The following is a 27,930-nucleotide window of genomic DNA, read 5'->3' as shown; positions in this document are numbered from 1 at the left end:
GAACCCTATAGAGAGGGGGAGTGTACCCCAACTGTAGTACACAACCCTATAGAGGGGGCTGTGTACCCCACCTGTAGTACACAACCCTGTAGAGGGGGGGAGTGTACCCCAACTGTAGTACACAACCCTATAGAGGGGGGCTGTGTACCCCACCTGTAGTACACAACCCTGTAGAGGGGGACTGTGTACCCAAACTGTAGGACAGAACCCTATAGAGAGGGGGAGTGTACCCCAACTGTAGTACACAACCCTATAGAGAGGGGGGACTGTGTACCCTCAACTGTAGTACAGAACCCTATAGAGAGGGAGGAACTGTGTACCCTCAACTGTAGTACAGAACCCTATAGAGAGGAAGGAACTGTGTACCCTCAACTGTAGTACAGAACCCTATAGAGAGGGAGGAACTGTGTACCCTCAACTGTAGTACAGAACCCTATAGAGAGGAAGGAACTGTGTACCCTCAACTGTAGTATAACAGCTGGTCATAAAGTAGTATGACTGTTTACCTTTACCAGAATAACAACAAAGTAGCTGCATTTGCATTTGTTTAAGCTGTTTTCTAGTGACGTTTATTTACGATTTCACCTGGCATATAAAATGTTCTCTCTCATCAGGACACTGCTGTTTGAGAGCCAGCAAAGAGAGGAGGGGACTGTGTACCCTCAACTGTAGGACAGAACCCTATAGAGAGGGGGGGACTGTGTACCCTCAACTGTAGTACACAACCCTATAGAGAGGGAGGAGCTATGTACCCTCAACTGTAGGACAGAACCCTATAGAGAGGGGGAGGAACTGTGTACCCTCAACTGTAGGACAGAACCCTATAGAGAGGGGGGGGAGGAACTGTGTACCCTCAACTGTAGGACTAGAACCCTATAGAGAGGGAGGAGCTATGTACCCTCAACTGTAGGACAGAACCCTATAGAGAGGGGGGGGGGGAGGAACTGTGTACCCTCAACTGTAGGACAGAACCCTATAGAGAGGGGGGGGAGGAACTGTGTACCCTCAACTGTAGGACTAGAACCCTATAGAGAGGGAGGAGCTATGTACCCTCAACTGTAGGACAGAACCCTATAGAGAGGGAGGGGGGACTGTGGACCCTCAACTGTAGGACAGAACCCTATAGAGAGGGGGGACTGTGGACCCTCAACTGTAGGACAGAACCCTATAGAGGGGGGGCACTGTGGACCCTCAACTGTAGGACAGAACCCTATAGAGAGGGGGGACTGTGGACCCTCAACTGTAGGACAGAACCCTATAGAGGGGGGCACTGTGGACCCTCAACTGTAGGACAGAACCTTATAGAAGGGGGGTTGGCCCATCAACTGTAGCACAGAACCCTAGAGAGGGGGACTGTGTACCCTCAACTGTAGGACAGAACCCTATAGAGAGGGAGGAACTGTGTACCCTCAACTGTAGGACAGAACCCTATAGAGAGGGAGGAACTGTGTACCCTCAACTGTAGGACAGAACCCTATAGAGAGGGAGGAGCTATGTACCCTCAACTGTAGGACAGAACCCTATAGAGAGGGAGGGGGGACTGTGGACCCTCAACTGTAGGACAGAACCCTATAGAGAGGGGGACTGTGGGGCGGCAGGGTAGCCTAGTGGTTAGAGTGGACTAGTAACCGGAAGGTTGCGAGTTCAAACCCCCGAGCTGACAAGGTACAAATCTGTCGTTCTGCCCCTGAACAGGCAGTTAACCCACTGTTCCCAGGTCGTCATTGAAAATAAGAATGTGTTCTTAACTGACTTGCCTGGTTAAATAAAGGTAAAATAAAAATAAATAAAAAAAACTGTAGGACAGAACCCTATAGAGAGGGAGGAGTTATGTACCCTCAACTGTAGTACAGAACCCTATAGAGAAGGAGGAGCTAGGTACCCTCAACTGTAGGACAGAACTCTATAGAGAGGGGGGACTGTGGACCCTCAACTGTAGGACAGAACCCTATAGAGAGGCTTGGCTAGCTCTCAAACAGCAGTGTCCTGATGAGAGACTGAATTACTGGCCAACACAATCACTTCAAACTGAAGCTGGATAGACTGCAAACCTTTTACCTATTTTCTACTTATGTCTTTGTATATCCATAAAAATTATGCTGATTCATGATTTTGACTGGCTGAGAAAAGCTGCCTGCCTGTCTGTCTCTCATCCCGACTCCCGACACGTTCATTACAATGGGACAGCTGGAGATTTAATTTGAATATTGAAACAAAGTTGCACATGTCAGATAGACCAGACCGCAATGTTTATACAAATCTCCACTGTTGAAAACTAAATGTTAGTTTAAAAGTAATGTGAGATAATGTCTTGTTGCTTTTTAGAGACTAAAAGACATGAGGTAATGTCTAGATGCTTTTTATAGTGGAGATGACGTTTATAAATTGCCTGCCTGGGCTGATGAGACAGTGGATTGCGCAGTCAGATGGAACAGAGTAAATGGGCATTTTAACATCATTTAGCTGGTGGCAACTTTTAGAGGAGATACTGGCTGGAATGCCCCCCTTCTGTAAACCTAGATGGTACGAGTCCTGAATGCTGATTGGCTGACAGCAGTGGTACGTCAGACCATGTATGACAAACATGTATTTTTACTGCTCTAATTACGTTGGTTACCAGTTTATAAAAGCAATAAGGCACCTCAGGGGTTTGTGGTATATGGCGAATATACCATGGCTAAGGCCTGTATACATTGCGTCATGCATAAGAACAGCCCTTAGCCTTGGTATATTGGCCATATACCACAAACCCCCTCGTGCCTAATTGCTTGAGGACTGCATCTTTAAGAGCAACAAACAGTGGGAGAATCATTGACTGTTTCCATTTGAGTGAAGAGTGTTGACATCCTTTAAAGCAGCAATCAGCAGTTAAAACAATAACAAAACCCATCCCCCCCCCTGTTTCGGTAAAAAGCTCTGGAATTGTAACTACTCTCATTTGGATGCAAGGACTGACCATCTATGATATCACATTTATAGTTATATAATTTTAAAAAATATTTGTAAAAACTTTTTACCCCTTTTTCTTCCCAATTTCGTGATATCCAATTGGTAGTCTTGTCTCATCGCTGCAACTCCCGTACGGACTCGGGAGAGGCGCAGGTCGAGAGCCATGTGTCCTCCGAAACATGATCCTGCCAAGCCTAACTGCTTCTTGACACACTGCTCGCTTAACCCGGAAGCCAGCCGCGCCAACGTGTCGGAGGAAACACCGTACCACTGGCGAACGTGTCAGCGTGTATGTGCCCAGCCCACCACAGTAGTCGCTAGAACGCAATGGGACAAGAACATCCCGGCCGGCCAAGCCCTCCCCTAACCCAGACAATGCTGAGCCAGTTGTACGTTGCCATGTTGTCATGGGTCTCCCGGTCGCGGCCGGTCTGCGACACAGCCCGGGATCGAACCAGGATCTGTGGTGACGCCTCAAGCACTGCAGTGCCTTAGACCGCTGCGCCACTCAGGAGGCCCACAATTATAGTTTTAACCATGTTTTTAGGCGATATATTGTTTGTTTAAATTTACTTTGTTTACAAACATTGGAGTTAAACAAGCTTAGATTTTGGGTTCTGAGTGGGTAGGACAGTTCAACTAAGAACATCTTCAGTCAATGTAGTTGGAGTCTTAATGGATTTTAAATAACCTTAACTTCCCATTATGTGTCGTATTCATCTGTCCTCACTCTCTGTGTTTGTTTCCTCAGGAGGACATGAACCTGAATGAGGAGCGTAAAGCCCCCCTGCGTGGGAAGGACCTGAGCACCAAGAGAGAGATGGTTGTACAGTACATCTCTGCCACAGCCAAATCTGTAAGTCCTTGTTGTAAACCAATGGGCTTTCTGCATTATATCTGTATTGTAACTGTTCTTACCTACTCTCACCCAGTGTGGTAGTAGTTAGTGGGAAAAATAACAAACTCTATTCTACCAACACGCTACAGAATTATGAGATGAACCTGCTCTGCTTCCTTTCTGTCGCTCTCTCTACCTGCCCATCACTCTCTCACTCCGTCTCTCTACCTGCCCATCACTCTCTCACTCAGTCTCTCTACCTGCCCAACACTCTCTCACTCAGTCTCTCTACCTGCCCATCACTCTCTCACTCGTCTCTCTACCTGCCCGTCACTCTAATTCCCTCTCTCTCTCTACCTGCCCGTCACTAATTCCCTCTCTCTCTCTACCTGCCCGTCTCTCTCTCTACCTGCCCGTCTCTCTCTCTACCTGCCCGTCTCTCTCTCTACCTGCCCATCACTCTCTACCTGACCGTCTCTCTCTCTCTCTACCTGCCCGTCTCTCTCTCTACCTGCCCGTCTCTCTCTCTACCTGCCCGTCTCTCTCTCTACCTGCCCGTCTCTCTCTCTACCTGCCCGTCTCTCTCTCTACCTGCCCGTCTCTCTCTCTACCTGCCCGTCTCTCTCTCTACCTGCCCGTCTCTCTCTCTACCTGCCCGTCTCTCTCTCTCTCTACCTGACCGTCTCTCTCTCTCTCTACCTGCCCATCTCTCTCTCTACCTGCCCGTCTCTCTCTCTACCTGCCCGTCTCTCTCTCTACCTGCCCGTCTCTCTCTCTCTCCCTGCCCGTCTCTCTCTCTCTCCCTGCCCGTCTCTCTCTCTCTCCCTGCCCGTCTCTCTCTCTCTACCTGCCCGTCTCTCTCTCTCTACCTGCCCGTCTCTCTCTCTCTACCTGCCCGTCTCTCTCTCTCTACCTGCCCGTCTCTCTCTCTCTACCTGCCCGTCTCTCTCTCTCTACCTGCCCGTCTCTCTCTCTCTACCTGCCCGTCTCTCTCTCTCTACCTGCCCCTCTCTCTCTCTCTCCCTGCCCGTCTCTCTCTCTCTACCTGCCCGTCTCTCTCTCTCTACCTGCCCGTCTCTCTCTCTCTCCCTCCCCCTCTCTCTCTCTCTACCTGCCCGTCTCTCTCTCTCTCTCTACCTACCCGTCTCTCTCTCTACCTGCCCGTCTCTCTCTCTCTCTACCTGCCCGTCTCTCTCTCTCTCTCTACCTGCCCGTCTGTCTCTCTCTCTCTACCTGCCCGTCTGTCTCTCTCTCTACCTGCCCGTCTGTCTCTCTCTCTCTACCTGCCCGTCTGTCTCTCTCTCTCTACCTGCCCGTCTGTCTCTCTCTCTCTACCTGCCCGTCTGTCTCTCTCTCTCTACCTGCCCGTCTGTCTCTCTCTCTCTACCTGCCCGTCCGTCTCTCTCTCTCTACCTGCCCGTCCGTCTCTCTCTCTCTACCTGCCCGTCCGTCTCTCTCTCTCTACCTGTCCGTCTCTCTCTCGTCTCTCTACCTGCCCGTCTCTCTCTCTCTGTCTCTCTCTACCTGCCCGTCTCTCTCTCTCTGTCTCTCTCTACCTGCCCGTCTCTCTCTCTCTGTCTCTCTCTACCTGCCCGTCTCTCTCTCTCTACCTGCCCGTCTCTCTCTCTCTCTACCTGCCCGTCTCTCTCTCTCTCTCTCTCTACCTGCCCGTCTCTCTCTCTCTCTCTCTCTACCTGCCCGTCTCTCTCTCTCTCTCTCTCTACCTGCCCGTCTCTCTCTCTCTCTCTCTCTACCTGCCCGTCTCTCTCTCTCTCTCTCTCTCTACCTGCCCGTCTCTCTCTCTCTCTCTCTCTACCTGCCCGTCTCTCTCTCTCTCTCTCTCTACCTGCCCGTCTCTCTCTCTCTCTCTCTCTCTCTCTCTACCTGCCCGTCTCTCTCTCTCTCTCTACCTGCCCGTCTCTCTCTCTCTCTCTACCTGCCCGTCTCTCTCTCTCTCTCTACCTGCCCGTCTCTCTCTCTCTCTCTACCTGCCCGTCTCTCTCTCTCTCTACCTGCCCGTCTCTCTCTCTCTCTCTACCTGCCCGTCTCTCTCTCTCTCTCTACCTGCCCGTCTCTCTCTCTCTCTACCTGCCCGTCTCTCTCTCTCTCTCTACCTGCCCGTCTCTCTCTCTCTCTCTACCTGCCCGTCTCTCTCTCTCTCTACCTGCCCGTCTCTCTCTCTCTCTCTACCTGCCCGTCTCTCTCTCTCTCTACCTGCCCGTCTCTCTCTCTCTCTACCTGCCCGTCTCTCTCTCTCTCTACCTGCCCGTCTCTCTCTCTCTCCTGCCCGTCTCTCTCTCTCTACCTGCCCGTCTCTCTCTCTCTCTACCTGCCCGTCTCTCTCTCTCTCTACCTGCCCGTCTCTCTCTCTCTCTACCTGCCCGTCTCTCTCTCTCTCTACCTGCCCGTCTCTCTCTCTCTCTACCTGCCCGTCTCTCTCTCTCTCTACCTGCCCGTCTCTCTCTCTCTCTACCTGCCCGTCTCTCTCTCTCTCTACCTGCCCGTCTCTCTCTCTCTCTACCTGCCCGTCTCTCTCTCTCTCTACCTGCCCGTCTCTCTCTCTCTCTACCTGCCCGTCTCTCTCTCTCTCTACCTGCCCGTCTCTCTCTCTCTCTACCTGCCCGTCTCTCTCTCTCTCTACCTGCCCGTCTCTCTCTCTCTCTACCTGCCCGTCTCTCTCTCTCTACCTGCCCGTCTCTCTCTCTCTACCTGCCTGTCTCTCTCACTCCGTCTCTCTCTCTCTACCTGCCCGTCCGTCTCTCTCTCTACCTGCCCGTCCGTCTCTCTCTCTCTACCTGCCCATCACTCTCTCACTCGTCTCTCTACCTGCCCGTCTCTCTCTCTCTCTACCTGCCCGTCTCTCTCTCTCTCTACCTGCCCGTCTGTCTCTCTCTCTCTACCTGCCCGTCTGTCTCTCTCTCTCTACCTGCCCGTCCGTCTCTCTCTCTCTACCTGCCCGTCCGTCTCTCTCTCTCTACCTGCCCGTCCGTCTCTCTCTCTCTACCTGTCCGTCTCTCTCTCGTCTCTCTACCTGCCCGTCTCTCTCTCTCTGTCTCTCTCTACCTGCCCGTCTCTCTCTCTCTGTCTCTCTCTACTTGCCCGTCTCTCTCTCTCTGTCTCTCTCTACCTGCCCGTCTCTCTCTCTCTACCTGCCCGTCTCTCTCTCTCTCTACCTGCCCGTCTCTCTCTCTCTCTCTCTCTACCTGCCCGTCTCTCTCTCTCTCTCTCTCTACCTGCCCGTCTCTCTCTCTCTCTCTCTCTACCTGCCCGTCTCTCTCTCTCTCTCTCTCTACCTGCCCGTCTCTCTCTCTCTCTCTCTCTACCTGCCCGTCTCTCTCTCTCTCTCTCTCTACCTGCCCGTCTCTCTCTCTCTCTCTACCTGCCCGTCTCTCTCTCTCTCTCTACCTGCCCGTCTCTCTCTCTCTCTCTACCTGCCCGTCTCTCTCTCTCTCTCTACCTGCCCGTCTCTCTCTCTCTCTCTACCTGCCCGTCTCTCTCTCTCTCTACCTGCCCGTCTCTCTCTCTCTCTACCTGCCCGTCCGTCTCTCTCTCTCTACCTGCCCGTCCGTCTCTCTCTCTCTACCTGCCCGTCACTCTCTCACTCGTCTCTCTACCTGCCCGTCTCTCTCTCTCTGTCTCTCTCTACCTGCCCGTCTCTCTCTCTCTCTACCTGCCCGTCTCTCTCTCTCTACCTGCCCGTCTCTCTCTCTCTCTCTACCTGCCCGTCTCTCTCTCTCTCTCTCTACCTGCCCGTCTCTCTCTCTCTCTACCTGCCCGTCTCTCTCTCTCTCTACCTGCCCGTCTCTCTCTCTCTACCTGCCCGTCTCTCTCTCTCTCTACCTGCCCGTCTCTCTCTCTCTACCTGCCCGTCTCTCTCTCTCTCTCTCTCTCTACCTGCCCATCACTCTCTACCTGCCTGTCTCTCTCTCTACCTGCCCATCACTCTCACTCCGTCTCTCTCTCTACCTGCCCGTCTCTCTCTCTACCTGCCAGTCTCTCTTTCTACCTGCCCGTCTCTCTCTCTCTACCTGCCCATCACTCTCACTCCATCTCTCTCTCTACCTGCCCATCACTCTCACTCCGTCTCTCTCTCTACCTGCATCTCTCTCTACCTGCCCGTCACTCTAACTAACCTGCCCGTCTCTCTCCTTGCTCAAGCTCCCAATCTCTGATTGCCGCCTGTTTTTATTTATTTTTAACCTTTTTTCCCGCATGCTTATCAAACCACTTTTGATGTAGAGCAACCGTAACTCTCAGTGGCTTAATATTGGGGAGGGATCCAGTTTTCATTTGAATTTGGAACGCATCGCTGTCCCAAAGCGGCATAATCTTGAAACATGACACTTTCATCACTCAAAACCAATAAGAGCAGTAAACCCAGTGCGTTTGAGGGTAATCCCAGGGTTTTAAGGGTGAATTATCCTATTCTCTTTATGAAGTTTAGGGCCCCTACTGAGGATAGACTCCCGTCAACACAAAAGGAAAAGTGATTTCTTCTCCCGTCTAAATCACTCCGACTCCGCTGGCCTTTGACATTATAATTTATTACCTCTCTCATTGTTATGGTAATTAACTGGCTTTATTAATAATGATGATGATCAGAGATGATTGAATTTTTTACCGGGACCATTATGTTTTGTGAGCACTACTATATTATTCAGATGAACAGCCGCCTCTGTCTGGGTGAAAGGGACGAGGACTTTCAGGACCCTCCCTACCCCCTCACATTCTATAGGCCCTGTAGGTGGGGAGCCGGTCAGAACCATATCAGGATAGAATATAGACACACAGACAAAGCGAGACACACACCAATCTAGGGTAGAAGTGGTCCGGGAACCAGTTTTACATGAGTTTAGATATGTTTATGTTTGTTAAGTGCCTGTCTTCAACACAGCAGAGCAAATCCCCTCACCCTGTTAGAAACCCAATCTATCCCACTGGTTTCTGTAAATAAGGAAGACAGAATTACACTGGCGAATTAGACTCCTGTAGGTGAAGGGTAGGCTGGGCTACTTTTCAAATGGCCCTATGGCCCCTGGTCAAAAGTAGTGCACTTACACATCCAAGGATGGTGCTTGAGTAAGGCAGATTTTTGATGGTGGTTTTCTGATTGATGGAGTGAAAATGGGGCATGGTGCTAGATTTGACATTAACATGGTATGTTGTGACATCTTCATTGCATTTCAAGATTTTGGGTTAATTTTGGGGATCTTGTGGTGGAGTGTTTTCACAGCTAATAATATGATGTGCCTTATTCAATCTTTAAGTGTTCTCTTCCCCTTCCAAAGATGATCGCCGTCCTATGGAATCACAGTTTTTAGGGTCTTCTTTGTAGGCGCGATTGCTTGCTTCCAACAGAATTTTACGTTTGCAGGAAAATGTACTAATAATGTAGACTCTCTCAATCACACACCAAGTCACCGCTTTCCTGTGTGTCTATCTGTTCTAGACTGGATCATTGCCCCTTATCTTCTAATAGAGGCCATAGACATATATAAAGTAGAATGGCATCAGTAGAATGGGAGCTGTCTGTGTACCATCTATATTTTAGCTTGTTCCTAATGGGTTATGTAGATAGAGAAGAATGGGTTCATTTGCAATACCTCAAATCCATCTATGTGAAGTTGTAAGTCAGTCTATCCCTTCTAAGTTTCAGGTCCAGCACAGTATGTGGACCGGATTGCATTGGGAATGAAGGTTTAAAGTGCAAATATTGGTGGAGCGACAAATGTGTCCCCAACATCATGTGGCTTTCTCTGCTTGCCTGAAAAACACCAATTTTGAGACTCAGTACATAGAGCTAGTATCCTTTATTGTTCTGGATAATGTTGCAATGATTTCTTCCCCAAATCTATTACTGCAATATGTCATCCAACATATAGTTTTTATCAGTCTTCTATGAACAGTAGGACCATTAGCATGTTGATATACTGGAGTATATTTCCTTGCAGCTATTAGGCTAAAAATACTAGCTAGCTAATGGGACTACAGGGTTGATTATTAGTTTGTTTGTTCTCGCCCAACATGGCTCCTCTCCAGAGTTGTATTTTTCATATGTTGCTGCCTCGCTACTTTATCACAGAGCAAGATGGAGAACTCTTCCCATATACTACCAGGGTGCCTCTGTGGGAGCCTTTCAAATTACCCCCCAACACAAAACAAAGGTGACTGTCCCACATGGCACCATATTCCCTATGTAGTGCACTACTTAAGATTAGGGCACTGGTCAAAAGTAGTGCACTACATAGGGAATAAACTCCTTTTTAAAGGAGAATGTTTCTATTGGCGTTGACCCTGGTCATTTGAATATGAAGTGCAGCTGTTGCAGCAAGTGTGGCTGTCCTTGACCATTAACGAAGCATGAAGTGCCTTTTCCTTCTCTCCCCTCCCTTTATTTGAATTTCATTTCATTCTGACATATGCATGCCTTTCACGCTAACGCAATCATTTCCCCTCTATTCCCAGTGTGCTGGAAAAACATCAACTTTGCTTACTTCTCTTTCGCCTTGCAGATGACTTTCCAGTTCAACATGTTCAGTGTTTCATGATGAGATGGGGATGAGTGTGATGGTCGGGTCTTGAGGGGAAACTAGTTCAAATGTTTTGAGTAGCCATTTTGCAGCCTTTGTACTAACACAATGTGAAATCAACATCCTGGTATTTTAAAGCGATTTGACCAATAATCAATCACCAATGTGCCGCCCCGTTCTCTCAGTGAAGCCTGACAGTTCGTCAGAGAATTAAGGCCTTCATCTTCTGCTGTCACACTGTTATCTGGTCTGGTGAATAATAAAATCCTGTATTTTCCCTACACCATGAGATAGGATGCTAATGGTAATGACAGTAAGAGGAGAATATAAATAAATACTACCACTCCTGATAAGATGACATCTCCCTCAGTAGTTTGTTTACTAGGGAGTTGTTCTATAATGGCACGCTAGAGGTCCCCGTTAGCATACAATAACCAAGCATTCAATTATTATTAGAACTAGCTTCAGGTTGTGTTTTTTCCTCTGAGAACTGACAGGAATTCTATCACGGTTTTATCGAGAACGAGGTGTTACCTTGCGCGAGGAAATGGATGTAAGCACTCAGTGCTATTCCTCCTCAAGCTCCTCCCTGACACATCTACTTGCTTTTTCCTTCTAGATAATGTCTGTTCTTTTTGGTCAAGCCGCCAAAACAGCAAGCCTGAAGAGAAACATGTTTAATGTTCTCACCGTGTAGTCTTGTCAACGTTAAAACAACGCTGGAGACAGCAGTAGTTCCCAGTTGTCCCTGCCTCTATATGATTCAAGGTCCCAAATCTCCCAATAATAACCCGACAGCATAATCCCTCAACGTTAGACAATGACATGCTAGATTCATCAGAGGACGACTGGGGAAATGTGGATTTATGGTGAAAAGCACAGTGCACATGATCAAGCGGCAACACAGTTAAAAGTGACATTATTGCCGTCATAAATGCTGATGGAGGTGAGGGAAGCCGAGCGTCAAATGGGAGAGTGGGAGAGAAAGACAGAGAGAGAGATTGATAATGAGAGAGGGAGATAAAGAATAAGAGAGGACTGCAGAGAGGAAGAGAGGACTGCAGAGAGGAAGAGAGGACTGCAGAGAGGAAGAGAGGACTGCAGAGAGGAAAAGAGAGGACTGCAGAGAGGAAGAGAGGACTGCAGAGAGGAAAAGAGAGGACTGCAGAGAGGAAGAGAGGACTGCAGAGAGGAAAAGAGAGGACTGCAGAGAGGAAAAGAGAGGACTGCAGAGAGGAAAAGAGAGGACTGCAGAGAGGAAAAGAGAGGACTGCAGAGAGGAAAAGAGAGGACTGCAGAGAGGAAAAGAGAGGACTGCAGAGAGGAAAAGAGAGGACTGCAGAGAGGAAAAGAGAGGACTGCAGAGAGGAAAAGAGAGGACTGCAGAGAGGAAAAGAGAGGACTGCCGAGAGGAGGAGAGGACTGCCGAGAGGAGGAGAGGACTGCCGAGAGGAGGAGAGGACTGCCGAGAGAGAGCGAGAGAGAGAGAGGACTGCAGAGAGAGAGAGAGGACTGCAGAGAGAGAGCGAGAGAGAGAGAGGACTGCAGAGAGAGAGCGAGAGAGAGAGAGGACTGCAGAGAGAGAGAGAGAGAGACTGCAGAGAGAGAGAGAGAGAGGACTGCAGAGAGAGAGAGAGAGAGGACTGCAGAGAGAGAGAGAGAGAGGACTGCAGAGAGAGAGAGAGAGAGAGGACTGCAGAGAGAGAGAGAGAGAGGACTGCAGAGAGAGAGAGAGAGACTGCAGAGAGAGAGAGAGACTGCAGAGAGAGAGAGAGAGGACTGCAGAGAGAGAGAGAGAGAGGACTGCAGAGAGAGAGAGAGAGAGAGAGGACTGCAGAGAGAGAGAGAGAGAGGACTGCAGAGAGAGAGAGAGAGAGGGACTGCAGAGAGAGAGAGAGAGAGGACTGCAGAGAGAGAGAGAGAGAGGACTGCAGAGAGCGAGAGAGACTGCAGAGAGCGAGAGAGGACTGCAGAGAGCGAGAGAGGACTGCAGAGAGCGAGAGAGGACTGAGAGAGCAGAGAGCGAGAGAGAGAGAGAGAGAGGACTGCAGAGAGCGAGAGAGAGAGAGAGAGAGGACTGCAGAGAGAGAGAGAGAGAGGAGGAGGACTGCAGAGAGAGAGAGAGAGGACTGCAGAGAGAGAGAGAGGACGAGAGAGAGAGAGAGAGGACTGCAGAGAGAGAGAGAGAGGACTGCAGAGAGCGAGAGAGAGAGAGGACTGCAGAGAGAGAGAGAGAGGACTGCAGAGAGAGAGAGAGAGGACTGCAGAGAGAGAGAGAGGACTGCAGAGAGAGAGAGAGAGGACTGCAGAGAGAGAGAGAGAGGACTGCAGAGAGCGAGAGAGGACTGCAGAGAGCGAGAGAGGACTGCAGAGAGCGAGAGAGGACTGCAGAGAGCGAGAGAGGACTGCAGAGAGCGAGAGAGAGAGAGGACTGCAGAGAGAGAGAGAGAGAGGACTGAAGAGAGGACTGCAGAGAGGAAGGGAATGAGTGAAGGAAAGCAGAAAAGCGAGAGAGGCAGAGTTGGTGAGAGAGGCAGAGATGGTGACTATGTTCTCCCTCACTTGATGTGCAGTGACTTTGTAACTTCCTGTGATCAGTGCGCACTGCGCTGTGCTTCTCGGAGTGCAGCTGGCTGGCGAGAGAGAGGTGTGTTCAGCTGCAGATTAGAATACATTTACTGGGCTGACAGACACCCTCCCACTGCGAGACACAGCGCCACCGCCGTAATAGAAAAAACGCTCCCAATTCCCCACCACTATTGACAGATAACAAGGTTAAACTCCAGAAATCATGCTGACTACATGGGCTCCAAGGTGCTATGAGGAGTTGCTCAGTCTGACACCTGAAGTCAAGCGCAGATAGCAGCTGATTGGTTTTGGCTTTGGGAACCTTGTTAGCCATGGACAAACTGTCGTTGTAGAGGTTAATTCTGTGCTAAATCGATCAAGCGCAAAGAGAATTAGGGCGTTTCCCTATCAACCCTAACACTGCATAAGGGTCGAGTCACGAGAGGTCAAGTGAACTAGACACTCCATATTGGTTGCCAAACGAACAGACACTGTCTTACATGATCGTTTGGTACAGCTAGGAGAGTTTAGTAGTGTGTGGAGCCTATGTTATGTCAGAATAAGGTGCGGTTGACACCTCTTACAGTTGACAGGTAATTCTTGGCCTACTAATGATTGTGCCGTTGTCTTTTTGCATGTTAACTCCTCTTCGCTGACTGCTGCATGCAGATCACCGGAAGCAAAGTCACGGTAAGTACACCCTTTATATTATTACGCATAGTGAGTCGTGTTCCTCTCGTGCCTTTCTCCATCTCCTCCCTGCCCCCTTCCCCTCTCTTCTCCATTCCCCTTTCAAAAGATTCTAGGCAGTTTGTCCCTGAATGCGCAAGGTCATCATATTTATGGCTTTAATAACAAAAAAATCTGCATTGATATTGCTAATAGACTGTGATTTGGAAAGGCTATAAATTGTTTATGCAATTCTTACATGTAAATTGAAAAGATTTTCCAATGAGGGATTTCTAAATTATACAGCCTTGCAAAGGGAGCCCTTTTGTTGGTCTAAGCTGTTTCTCTTTTTGAAATGGATTGTAGACGAACCCGTATTAGCATTTAAATATTGTAATACCAGCGATGAGCAATAGTTTTTAGGCAAATAATGATCATCTGCAATCTAATCTGTTTATTGGAACGTTTTGCATCTAAATGGCTTTCATTGTGTTATTTTTTTTTCCTTGAGACGGCACACTGAGAGAATGCATCACTTAATTAGATTGCACTACAGACACACACACACACACACACACACACACACACACACACACACCGATTGAAGAGTGGAAAATATATTAAGTGCATTTTTCCTCAACCTTCCAGAAATCTGAAGCTGGTTTAATTTAGTGGCCGGGTATTCACCACAATACATTTGAAAACCCCTTGTCTCAATCTCACAACATTAAGGGATGTCACGCCTGTCTCAGAAATGTAGCTGTTGTTGCTGTCACTCCCTCACTAGCCACCACTAACCCAACTCCAATAATCTGTATAAATATACACTGTCCAAGGGGCTGGTGACGCTTCCTCATTTCTCTGCCACTGTAATACGGTAATTGCAGATCTGCTCTGGCAATTTATCACAAAGTGGAGCCCTATTGCCTGTTGTGAGGAGGCAAGCCTGTTTTTCTGGGCAAAGCTTTTGGGAAAAAAGCCCTCTTATTGCTTTTTGCTAGCGTGAATTGTCACCTTGAATGTTTTTTTATTGCCTTCAGGATTAAGGAGGCCTACAGGCTTAGAGGGAACGAGGACAAGGTAAACCAGCCAGTTCGCTGTGACCTAGTGGCACCCTATTCCCTATATGATGTACTGCTTTTGACCAGGTTAAAATTAGTGCACTACCTAGTGAGTAGGGTGCCATTTGGGACAAAGTCCTGATCTGTGCTCTACTGATGGGCCCAGACAAACCTTTCCACTGTTTGACTCGCTCTACAGACAGATGTTTTGTGTGTCGTTTCTTTGCCAAACTGTTATTTTGCGCTGGGTTATTTCTGCTGAGTAAGTAGATTTCTACAGAAGACGTTATGAACAAAGATGTTTCGTCTTGATCAGCAGGAACAGGGTTCAGAGGTGTATCTGAACTGTTGATCCGAGAGAAGAGGTCAACTTTGAAGTTTGGAACCGTCTGAATGTTTGCCAAGGAAGCTTCTCCAAACTCAGTGTGCTAGTAACATTTTGCGTCCTCTCTAACCTCTCCCTCCGTCAGAATCACACATCCGTGCCCGTGTATCGGGCTAACAAAAAACTAACACTGAGGAAGCTGTCAGTCTAAAAATTCCACTCAGAACCTAAAGTACCAGTCAAGTGAGACGTTCAAGTCAGTTAGCCTGGCATGACTACGGTTAGCTTCGGCTCTGCCTGGCAGACTCAAAATGTTCATGCTGTCAGCGCAGGGCTTCCGAGGGAGCTTTCCTTGAGCTGTGCAGTCGTTGTGGTGGGGGAACTGAAAGTACTGTGAGGTCTGTAGGGAACTGTCCCAGAGCTGTGCAGTCGTCGTGGTGGTGGTGGGGGAACTGAAGGTACTGTGAGGTCTGTAGGGAACCGTCCCAGAGCTGTGCAGTCGTTGTGGTGGTGGGGGAACTGAAAGTACTGTGAGGTCTGTAGGGAACCGTCGTGGTGGTGGGGGAACTGAAGGTACTGTGAGGTCTGTAGGGAACCGTCCCAGAGCTGTGCAGTCGTGGTGCTGGGGGAACTGAAGGTACTGTGAGGTCTGTAGGGAACCGTCCCAGAGCTGTGCAGTCGTTGTGGTGGTGGGGGAACTGAAAGTACTGTGAGGTCTGTAGGGAACCGTCCCAGAGCTGTGCAGTCGTCGTGGTGCTGGGGAAACTGAAGGTACTGTGAGGTCTGTAGGGAACCGTCCCAGAGCTGTGCAGTCGTCGTGGTGCTGGGGGAACTGAAGGTACTGTGAGGTCTGTAGGGAACCGTCCCAGAGCTGTGCAGTCGTCGTGGTGCTGGGGGAACTGAAGGTACTGTGAGGTCTGTAGGGAACCGTCCCAGAGCTGTGCAGTCGTGGTGGTGCTGGGGGAACCGTCCCAGAGCTGTGCAGTCGTGGTGGTGCTGGGGGAACTGTCCCAGAGCTGTGCAGTCGTTGTGGTGCTGGGGGAACCGTCCCAGAGCTGTGCAGTCGTGGTGGTGCTGGGGGAACCGTCCCAGAGCTGTGCAGTCGTGGTGGTGCTGGGGGAACCGTCCCAGAGCTGTGCATTCGTGGTGGTGCTGGGAGAACCGTCCCAGAGCTGTGCAGTCGTTGTGGTGCTGGGGGAACCGTCCCAGAGCTGTGCAGTCGTGGTGGTGCTGGGGGAACTGAAGTAGAGCTGTGCAGTTGTGGTGGTGCTGGTGGGGGAACTGAAGTAGAGCTGTGCAGTCGTCGTGGTGGTGGGGGAACTGAAGTAGAGCTGGGCGGTAAATCAAAATAATTTGAATGAATTAAAACCTTTTTTTTTAGACATTCCAAATGCCTGTATTGCAGAATCAAGGTACTTTGTATTTTTCGTTTTTATGAGCATTTATGTACCTTTGTTCTCATGTGTTTTTGGTCTCCACTCATGTGCTCCTTCTGTGCTGTGCGCCTTCCAATTTACACCAGAGATCTGTATACTGTATAATGACGAAATGCTCATGTTTCTTGGGCCCAACCAAGAGAGAGATTATTATACTGTAATAGAGGAGAAGTGAACCTTTCCAACCATACCCTGTTTATGTTTCAACTCCGCAAACTTCGAGCAGACATTACTATAATGGATGTACCAATGAACATTCATTATGGAAATGTAATGCGTGTCGCGCCTGCATTACGGTACCACTTATCGCTAGCAGCATTTTAGTCAAATAAAGATTGTTATACTAGTTGTTTAGTCTGTGTTTTATAAATATGCAATAAGCATAAAACTATTTATATAAGGAATTGGCAACTCGTTCTCATTCTGAGAAATATGGTAGGCCCCTTAATTTCAACACCTGAGCAAAGTGGACAGGCTAGCATGCTGTCCAAATAGTTGGAGACGGACAGAAGGTTGTTTTCATAACAATTAAACTGTTTTTCCTTGTTCGCTGAATTCAGAGCTTGTGAAATTATACCTAGATCCAAGTTGGCTAGACTTGAAACATAAATATTAGCTTGCTACCCAGTAGTATATGTGCTTGAGATATTGATTGAGACCTGTGTTCATTTTCTATAATGCTATATTCTTAGTGAATGTGCATGGTTATGGGTAAATTTGTTACAAAAATTGAATTTATATACAGACCTGAAAGCCAGATCAGTGATTATTGCAATAAAAGAAGCACGTTCAGCTATTTTTATTAGTGGGTCTTATGGTTGTGGAAGGCATGTTCTGCCTAATTTATATTTATAATTTACCAAGCTCTGAATTAATTTGATTATTCCTTATTGTTTTACATGCTGTGTATTTGACCTTTAATTGTACAACACAGTTTATTTAGAGAAAAAAATCAAGATGTATATCGCAGTGTGAATTGCCTCCAGTTCAGTCTGGCCAGCATGTCCACATTCACCGCCGCCACTGCTGAGTCTGTGTCATCAGCCTTGTTGAACAAGCTAGTGGGGGAAGATGAGGACCAAAAAGTAGCTGACTGCCAAGATGCCTGCAAACAAACCAGAAATGCAGATAGGCTGGTTATAGTTCCCTTTTAAAGGGTGATTTACGTCACCACTCAACTGCCACATTTGGAACAACAGTGTGTCATGGGTCCTGTGGTGCGTTAGTGCGAGCTGCCTCGATACTTCAATAAACCACCAGTTACACGCGGCGGGCGGGGGGGCAGGGCTGCTGTTACTATAGAGAGAGGTTTTTTAAGGGGTTACCCGCCCTGACCTGTATGGGCTGATCTGACCACATGACTGGCCGTCCCTGAGACAGAGCCTGTTTCCATGGTAACGTGCTGGCCAGCCTACAATATGTCAAGGGGTGAGAGTGGGGGAGAGATGTTGAGGGGGAGTGAAACACCTCAGACCTCGGGGACTGGAGGAGTCTGTTGCATTGGTGATATCTGACTCCATTTCAGAGAATCATGTGTGCCAGAATAGTGGACAAAGGTTGTTGTTTAAAAGATCTGGCTCACCCCTGGGACGCTGGCCTAACCTCTTAGTAAAATAGTAGACAGATTTTTAAGAATGACCTCTTTTTGTGGTGTGAAATGCGCTGTATGTATCGGCTGACAAGGCCTCCCCAAGGAGCACTACAACAGTTAAGTGACAGAATAGAGCTTTGAAGTGATTGTTAGTTTCCCCCCAAAGTAGAGCCTCTACAGTCTTCACAAGGAGAAGGACATTCAAAGAATGTAGGAAGAACAGAACATTCTAAATATTCCAAACAGCATATTTAAAGCTGTTGCAGAAACAATGACCCACTTATTTGAAGTTTGAGGTGAGAACATTGTGACAGATGACTATTCATCTAGAAACTTGAATCCTTTAACATCTTAATGAAATGGTATGAGATGAATTTTCCTCTAGTTGAGGACTCACGGTATCTGTTTATTGAGACCTCACAGAAAAGTTGAGGTAGTTACCATGGAACACAGAGAAGGTCCAACATTTCATTGCCGACGCTCTCCAGCATCTTTTGCTCCAATGTTGAGGATAGGCACTTAGAACAATTCTCATTTAAGCCGAGATGATTTAATTTCTCTCCCGATTACGCCTCTTTGTTTCTGTGTATTGCAGAGGAAGGCTGTATTCCCAGGCAAATTAATAACCTTGTGTGTTGTCTGTTCCACTCTTTTCATTGGCCAACGTCGTATTAAGAGCCGCACACACTCCAAGGCTAATGCACTTTTGCTCATTGTGGCTGCTGTTTAAATGCAAGGGGGGAGCATCCACTGCTGTTGTCTCTTTCACTTGCTACCCTTCCTTGCTACCAGCGCAAATAGTTTTTGGAAGGCCTTGTGACAAAATTGAATCTGAATTAAACCAAGGCTACACTCTCTCATCCCCTCTTTCTTCCAAGCCCCATACATCTGAAAATACTTATTTTTGTTTCAGATAGGCTATTAAACTGTTTGGACTCTCATGCAGATTTGATGGGGCACATGTCCTTGGTGCTTTGAAAGACTGTCAATGAAAAACGGAATCAATGGAGAATGTCCCCGCATGCACACAACACAACAAGTATGGACTCCAGTTTAACATTTAGATCAACGAAAAGTACTCCGAAAAGGCTTTTTAAATGTGATGTGTATTTGAGAGACAGTGGCATGGCGGCGACTTTGTTTCGATGACATTTAAAGTCCTTCACTGCTTTTTCTTGGTAAGTTTGTAGATTTTGGACAGTATCAAACCATTGCTTTTACCATTACTCAAACACATTGATGACTTGGAGATGAGTTTAGCTGATTACATTGGAGGTATATTACCGAAACCTTTTATATTTACCTGTTGGTGCGATATCATTTCCTAATAATATCTAGTCACAAGGAGTCAGGGGCTGCTCTCATGGGATCAAGACCTGCTACCTCTCTTTTCACTCATTACTAAGATCACATCTGTTGTATTGTCTTCAAGCCATATTGTACTGTCTAGAAGCCTATGATTCCATGCTATAAGTGTGACTGACATCACCAATGCAGCACAATAAGCCTATATTGAGTCTTTAGATCAGTGGTGTTGTTTGTGTTGTGTGCTAGGCCATCAGTCGTATTCAAGTTTCCCAGAGCTCAGCGCTGATTGACAGTAAAACAATATTCATTTTCATTTGTCCCTTCGCTCATCCCCGAGCCCTTTTATTAATACTTCAACATAGTAACTTGGTGTGCCGACACCTTTTTGCATACAATTGTAATGCCTTTCAGTCCACCTCTAATTCAGAAATGTCAAGTGTATCTGATTTGATTAATTCTTTAGACAATTCAGAGACTTGGAGACAATTCAGGGATTATTATACGTCTGTTGCGTCTGTTAGAATTCGGTGAGCAGCATATTGGCTTCGCAAAAGCAAAGGGATTTAAATATAGGTGCTCATGAATCGAATTAAGCAGCATTGTGCAGGAGTTGGCATTCTGCCTCTTGACGAGACATGCTATTAACTACCTCTCTTGTCTACATGGCTTTGTAGATGTTCTGTCATTCCAAGTTGGATGTTTCAACTGAACAAAACCCAAACAATTCAATACCCGTATTTACTTCCTATGTATTCTACTGTTGTATATTACGAATTACTACAGTATTACTATAGTATTGTATGCAACTTCTTGGCAGCGTTTCTCCTAGATTATTATCCATGCTAGGTTTGGCTAACCTTTTGCTAGATTCACCTGAAATGCTCCTGTCTTCAAATCAAATCAAATCAAATCAAATAAAATGTTATTTGTCACATACACATGGTTAGCAGATGTTAATGCGAGTGTAGCGAAATGCTTGTGCTTCTAGTTCCGACAATGCAGTGATAACCAACAAGTAATCTAACTAACAATTCCAAAACTACTGTCTTATACACAGTGTAAGGGGATAAAGAATATGTACATAAGGATATATGAATGAGTGATGGTACAGAGCAGCATACAGTAGATGGTATCGAGTACAGTATATACATATGAGATGAGTATGTAGACAAAGTAAACAGTGGCATAGTTAAAGTGGCTAGTGGTACATGTATTACATAAGGATGCAGTCGATGATGTAGAGTACAGTATATACGTATGCATATGAGATGAATAATGTAATAATATATGCCATTTAAGTAACATTATCATGAGGTAGCATTGTTTAAAGTGGCTAGTGATATATTTACATCATTTCTCATTTCTCATCAATTCCCATTATTAAAGTGGCTGGAGTTGGGTCAGTGTCAATGACAGTGTGTTGGCAGCAGCCACTCAATGTTAGTGGTGGCTGTTTAACAGTCTGATGGCCTTGAGATAGAAGCTGTTTTTCAGTCTCTCGGTCCCAGCTTTGATGCACCTGTACTGACCTCGCCTTCTGGATGATAGCTGGGTGAACAGGCAGTGGTTCGGGTGGTTGATGTCCTTGATGATCTTTATGGCCTTCCTGTAACATCGGGTGGTGTAGGTGTCCTGGAGGGCAGGTAGTTTGCCCCCGGTGATGCGTTGTGCAGACCTCACTACCCTCTGGAGAGCCTTACGGTTGAGGGTGGAGCAGTTGCCGTACCAGGCGGTGATACAGCCCGCCAGGATGCTCTCGATTGTGCATCTGTAGAAGTTTGTGAGTGCTTTTGGTGACAAGCCGAACACCCACCTTTGCCATGTGATGTGTGTAACTGTGGGAGAAGGTAAAGTGCAACACATATAGAACATGATTTTGATCTGTAGCAGCGTAACTCATGGGAGTCAACACTCTTCAACTACCACTGTGGAGGAAATGAAAACAAGTCCCTCTCTTCTTTTGTCTTCTCTTTCAAACGTGATTATATTTTTTCTCCTCTCCTCTCCTCTCCTCTCCTCTCCTCTCCTCTCCTCTCCTCTCCTCTCCTCTCCTCTCCTCTCCTCTCCTCTCCTCTCCTCTCCTCTCCTCTCCTCTCCTCTCCTCTCCATTGGATTATACTACATACATCTCTTTTTAAAGGTGGATAGGGGATGTCTTTATTTTGAAGGGATCATAAAAGGGTGTCTGAAATGGACATAGTGTGCTGATATTGGAAGCACAGTGACTGCAACACTACCAGTGTTTGTGTGTGTGTTTTGATGTCCTGTGTGTAAGTAGCACTGTCATTTGCCCTGCAGCTCCATCTTGACTGGAACACATCCTCCCAGATTTGGGTATTAAGGAGGAGAGGGAGGAAGAGAGAGTGTGATGGAGAGAAAGAGCCGGGGGAGGGAGGGGGGTGGCAGAGAGAAAGAGTGTGTGTTTGTGTGTGTCTGCTTTCCTGTTTGTGTGTGTGTGTGTCTGTTTGCCTGTGTGTCTTCCTCTGTGTGTGTCTGCTTGCCTGTGTGTCTTCCTCTGTGCGTCAGTGTTCCTCTGTCTGTGTGTGTGTGATATTGGGGCTGTCAGTAATGGGGCTGGGTGAGCACTGCCTATGCGCTCAGTGGCTCATCTCCCCCCACGGCTCTTTCTAACACACTCCACGGCACCACCAGCTCCACAGGGTGCTCCTGCAGGCTGCATTAGGCTCCATAAACTTTATGACATATATTTACAACCCGCCTCTATGCGATTCCATCGGCCGCATCTGCTTTAACTGTTCACGCAGCTGTGAAATTCGGTGTATCCCTTCGCTTTTAATGGTCGCGTAGACAGGCTCGATTCAGTCGATGCCTTGAATTTCTTTATTTGTTCTTGAAAGGATTGGTTCCTTCCCTCCCCCGCTGCATATGTTTATATTTACAGAGTTATTTGTTTTGGGTTACGTGGGTGTTTTTTTCTAAATGCGGTGGGTGATTGTTAGAGATGTCTCTTTCGGTCTATCACGTTGCCTGACTCTGTGTGTGTGCACCAGTCTGTGTGTCAGTGTGTGATGACTATGAGTAGTCCTTTCCCTAACCTTGTTTGACTCCATCCCCTCCTGTGATTCTCTGATGCCCATGCCAAACGCAGTACGACTCCAGTATGGCGGAGCATATGTGGCTTTGCCTTCGACCGCGGGCAGCGGTCATGTGTGTGTGTGTGTGTGTGTGTGTGTGTGTGTGTGTGCGCGCACTGGGCACAGGTTCAAAACATCTGTTGATTTCACCACTGACCAGCCAGTTTCCTGGAGGAGGAGGTGGATACTTTCCACCTGGAGTAGTTACTTTCCACCTGGAGTAGTTACTTTCCACCTGGAGTAGTTACTTTCCACCTGGAGTAGTTACTTTCCATCAGCCCAGAGCATCTCTGTCATTGTTTGTCTCGCTCACTGACCCAGAGGCATTGGTTCATAAGTCATAAGGATATTGGGTAATTTCTGGGCTAAACTTATATACCATAACCACCCTATAGTAAGCCCACCCAACTCTTTGGGGAGCCCCCCTTATTTGCCCATGCCGCAGTCAATTAGCCCACACAGCAAATCACAAATCCCATATCTAACAAGGTGTGCCTTCTCCCTTTCAGTCTCTTCCAACACACTCAACTGCTGTCATACTCGGCTGCACAGGAAGTAAGTAATCGCCTCATCAACAGCACTGATTCCCAGACGGTTTCCCGGTTGCCTGGCTGTAATGATCGGTGATATGATCAAGGCTGGGACTCGCCGTTATATTATTGTCTGCCTTTGCAGTTTTCCACTTTAAGGGCGCCCGAGAGAGATGGATCGCCGGGTTAAAATGGCAGCTTTCAAGTTTTACGACTTCACCCTTTGTGTCGTCCGCCTAGAGAGAGCCTGAGAGAGAGCCTGGAGAGCTGAGGGTCCACCCTTCCGCATAACTTTGAGGTGTGCTTACCAAGAACAAACAGGACACTGTTTTGTCCCTAGAGATATTTATGACACAGATTGTCTGTATTGCGCCCCATTGCTATAAACACTGTCTGTAGGCATTTATTCACATTAGGGTTTTGACGGTGATGTTGGTCAGATTGCAGCAGCAGCATCAACCCCTTTGTCTGTCTCTGGGGTGCAGTACTGGAGACTGCAACAAGATGGCAGTAGAAGTCTGTTGAACGCTCATGCACATTGGTGCAAAAGGGAAGGAGAAGGGAAAAAGATAGTGTTGCTATGGAATTGACCTAATGGGTTTTTTTCTACCTAGCAGCCTCCACACACATACACACTATGTCTGGCTCCTCTAATGCCTTTTGTAAGTAGTAGTCTGATCTTTAAACAGGAGAATAAGTTTGAAACATCTCAAAGCATTCAAATGGATCCGTCTTCAAACAATCCATACTTTCAGCATCACTTTGCAGTTGGAAAAAAAAGAAAACATCTAAAAAAATTACAACCAGCTCCACAACCAAGATGGCCTCTGACATTGCATACAGATGTGATATTCTCTGCTTTTACTGTTAAGACTTAGACACAATGGCACGACAGTGTGTAAGCTCAAAGTAGCACAACCTCGCCTGTTATTGACAAGGCCCCACATATCGAGCAGACATTTATGTAATCAGAACTGAATAATTTATCTGTGCATCGGTGTAATGAATTAAGAAGAAACACTCATCACTGGTCCCATAGTTGCACAACTCAAATTCTCATCTCTCTATCACCAACCATCTATCAATTCCATTGTATACATGTGGTTGGGCACAGGTATGTTGTCCTGGGCACATAGCTGCACCACTCAAACTGTGACCTCTATCCGTCTCTATCCATTCCACTCAGTGTTTGGGTATTGAGGTAACTGAAACAGGACTGATTCCAAGCCACACAGTGTAGTGGAGATGTGTGGTTGGTAGGGGATTGTTTGTGTCACCAAGCTGCATTACTCAAAACACTCATTTCTCTATCTATCCATCCCTCCATTCAACTGTCTGTATTTGGGTTTTGAGGCTCCTGATACAGGACTGATTTAGTGAGTAGTAGAATTGTGCAGTAGGTGGGTAGGTAAAGCTGGCATAGCCTGACAGCGGCTTGTTGATGTCGTGTGTCTCTCCTCAGACGTGGAAGAGGAAAGACATACGACATCAACAAGCCCCCCGCCGCCTCAACCGCCCTAGCCCCCTCGGCTCAGGTGCACGCCACATCAATTTTTTAAACAAGGCCATATGGCAGTCCTGTTTTCTTCAGGTGTGTGTGCCAAATGGAATATAAGTAAAACAAATTAAATAAAAACGGTTTGGAAACACACAAAAATTGCCGAATTGTTTCTCTCGGACTCGGTCAATGCTTGACAGACAGAATAGGGCCGTCATAATACTCTACTGGTTGGTGTAAAAAAAAAACTAAAAAGCTGTTTAAAAAAAAATGGGAAGCAATTAGTGGATATCGCCCAGAGGGTTATGTGATGGTAGGTGTACAGTGTTTCCTGAAATGGCCATGTCCTTGATGGGATATAGACTCAGCAGGTAAACTGACATTTAATCACAGGGAGAGATGTTTGTCTATGTCCTGAGTGGTCTTTTGGAGATGATTGTTTTTTCTAAGACTAGTAGAAGCCTATTTGCCAGAATGTTTGGCTGACTTCAGACCTGCGGGTGTTGAACTGGAATGAAAGAGATTCTGCAATGCAAGAGAAGGTAATTTAGTAGATGGGACAGAAGACAATTTAAATTATCTTTGTACACATCTAAATCACTGTTACCTAATTAACTCTCGCAATAAGTGTGTTTTCAGTCGACATTAACTCTGCAATGCAAGAGAAGGCCGTTTGGTAGATAGCGCCGAAGACAATGTAGATCTGTGGACTCATCGAAGCATTGGTACCTAATGAACTTTCATATGCAGTGTGCTTTAGTCTGCCCCTCTCAGACTTTTCTCAGCTCTAACCCCTCACCTGCCAACCATGCTGTATTGTGCTGTTTGTAAGTCCTTTACGAGCTCAGTGTCACGGATAGGAATGCATTTCTCCAAGAAACTACTTTAAAAATTTTAATTAAAAAAAATGTAGTAAGGACAACAAATGAAAGAACTCTTGATACTATTATGCTTGGCAACATCTCGAAAGCTTCTGATAGAAACTAACTTAAGAGGGTTCTAAATTTGTCATTAGAATAGCTCCTTTCATCTCCCCATGGTTTTAGTTAAGCAGTTCAGCTCAGGCCTCTAGTGAAATGTTTTCCCCCTCTGTTTGCATTTCTGAACAAGCCTCCATAATGTTAATGAATTCTATTATTTTAAAACCAATTACTGTTAGTTGGGAGGCTTCTTTACCAACGTTGTCGCGTTCTCTGTGGAATAGCGTGCCACGATCTGCCATTGTCTGCCGCTGCAGTCAAACTTGATTCTATTTCCTCCTATTCCCCAAACTGTCAATTCTATGCTAATGCATCTCTTTTGGTATTCAGATACCTCCCACTTTAAACAGAAGTACCTCTCAAGGGAGCCTGATTTCCAGGAATAAGAGCAAAGTTAGTGAATGACTGAAACTGTTTGCCGTATTTGTATACTCGACCAAAAATACACAATATGGCAAAAGCTTGAAAGAAAATCTGGGCTAAGCAGCGCAGGTTACACATCATGTTGATGGGTAGTTGTAATGAAGATAGTTGTGGTAAAGTCTAGTCAATATGACCTCTACCTTCGCTGCTGAGTGTCTGAGTAGGGATAGGCGTGCTATGCTCTCACAGGTGAATTGAGATGTTGTGTTCTGTCAAATCATGATAAAAGACTAGAACATGAAAGCAAGGGAACATTACCTGTGTTGTGTGAGAGAAAAAAAAGCATACTTGTATCAAAATTGAAAAGGACGAATTTGAGAGTGAGAGAGAGAGAAAATGAGGTTGATTTTTCTCCCCGTATTCACATTTAATATAATTCATGGGGTTTCTCTTACCACACTACTCTATTTGTTCAGGGTAATTATATGTATTAATGATTACCAAAGACTTGTATATCCAGTGAATTACCTAGGTGTTCTGCCACCTAGCCTCTTCTTCTTTTTTGTATGCTTTGACCTTAACTGTCTGCCGCTCGCATAGACTTTTGGGAGGTGATTCTCTACTTTTGTTTAGCTTTTCTAATCATTGGTGTATAGGCTTGAAAGCTGTGCGGCACACAAGGATACACTATTGGCTCTGTATCACATGAATATCTGAATGATAAGTATTCAGTAGGTACAGTGCCTTCAGAAAGTATTAACACCCCTTGACTTATTCCACATTTTGTTGTGTTTGTCTGAATTTAAAATGGAATAAATGTAGCTTTTTTTGTCACTGGCATACACACAATACCCAATGATGTCAAAGTGGAATTATAGATTTGTACAAATTCATTACAAATTGAAAGCTGAGATATATTTAGTCAATAATTATTCAACCCCTTTGTTATGGCAAGCTTAAATAAGGAGTAAAACATTTCTTAACAGGTACATAAGTTGCATGGACTCACATTATGTGCAATAATAGTGTTTAACATGATTTTTGAATGACTACCATAGTTCTGTGCCCCACACATACAATTATCTGTAAGGTCACTCAGTCGAGCAGTGAATTTCAAACACAGATTCAACCACAAAGACCAGGGAGGTTTATCAATGCCTCGCAAAGAAGGGCACCTATTGGTGGATGGGTAAAAAGAAAAGCAGACATTGAATATCTCTTTGAATTAAATTACAGTTAACAAAAATGTACACTTAATCCAGTATAATGTATAATACAAGATACAAAATTTAAAAATCCTACAGCACAACGGCAGAGTCATGTCTCAAGTGTAAAACTAACAACTACTCAATGCTATAAAGTCCATAAGTTGTAGGCAGAGCTAGAAAGTTCGCTGTCAGAGGTATTACAATGTAGAATGACTCTTAATCCGTCTGTCTGCATATTTAAAGATATTGGCATATGGGGGTGTAGTGAAATACCCGATGGGTTGGACGATTCACTTTTCATCAGTCATCTTGAAAGAACACATACTGAAAACATGGAAATCAATCAATCCGCCATCATTAACACAATGGAAAAATCAAATGATTTATTATTTAAATATAGAAAGTGTGTGGGCTATGGAAAGTAAAGAAGAAAGCCTGTACAGAATAAAAATATTCAAAAACATGCGTCCTGTTTGCAATATGGCACTAAAGTAATACTGCAAAACATTTGACAAAGCAATTCACGTTTTGTCCTGAATATAAAGTGTTATGTTTGGGACAAATCCAACACAGTTCATTACTGAGTACCACCCTCCATATTTTCAAACATAGTGGTGGTTGCATCATGTTATGGGTATGTTTGTAATCCTTAAGGACTGGGGAGTTTTTCAAGATAAAAAAGAAACGGAATGGAGCTAAGTGCAGGCAAAATCCTAGAGGAAAACCTGGTTCAGTCTTGCACCAGAAAGGACAATGACATAAAACACAAGGCCAAATCTACGTAGGAGTTTCTTACTAAGAAGACAGTCAATATTCCTGAGTGACCAATTTCTAGTTTTGACTTAAATCTACATGAAAATCTATGGCAAGACCTGAATCTTTATATATGACCATCAAACAATTTAAAAGAGCTTGAAGAATTTAGAAAGAATATTGGGCAAATGTTGCCAATCCAGGTGTGGAAAGCTCTTACAGACTTAC

General features: G+C 46.2%; 1 protein-coding gene across 5 annotated transcripts in view; it reads left to right on the top strand.

The window, feature by feature from the left end:
- The window catches only part of diaph2 (diaphanous-related formin 2), a 749,871-nt gene that overhangs the window by 53,569 nt on the left and 668,372 nt on the right, over window positions 1–27,930 (top strand). For 4 of the 5 annotated variants that reach the window (XM_052512438.1, XM_052512437.1, XM_052512434.1 and 1 more), the window contains exons 4-5: window positions 3,701–3,805; window positions 13,555–13,575. In XM_052512438.1, the coding sequence (XP_052368398.1) occupies window positions 3,701–3,805; window positions 13,555–13,575 (126 nt within the window). The remainder of the gene's footprint in view (window positions 1–3,700; window positions 3,806–13,554; window positions 13,576–27,930) is intronic. The other variant, XM_052512441.1, reaches the window with a different exon arrangement.

Source organism: Oncorhynchus keta, chromosome 4, assembly GCF_023373465.1.
Source record: "Oncorhynchus keta strain PuntledgeMale-10-30-2019 chromosome 4, Oket_V2, whole genome shotgun sequence".
NCBI classification, from domain to species: Eukaryota; Metazoa; Chordata; class Actinopteri; order Salmoniformes; family Salmonidae; genus Oncorhynchus; species Oncorhynchus keta.
The sequence above is the reverse complement of the archived record's forward strand: the minus strand, read 5'-3'. Positions and strand labels throughout refer to the sequence as shown.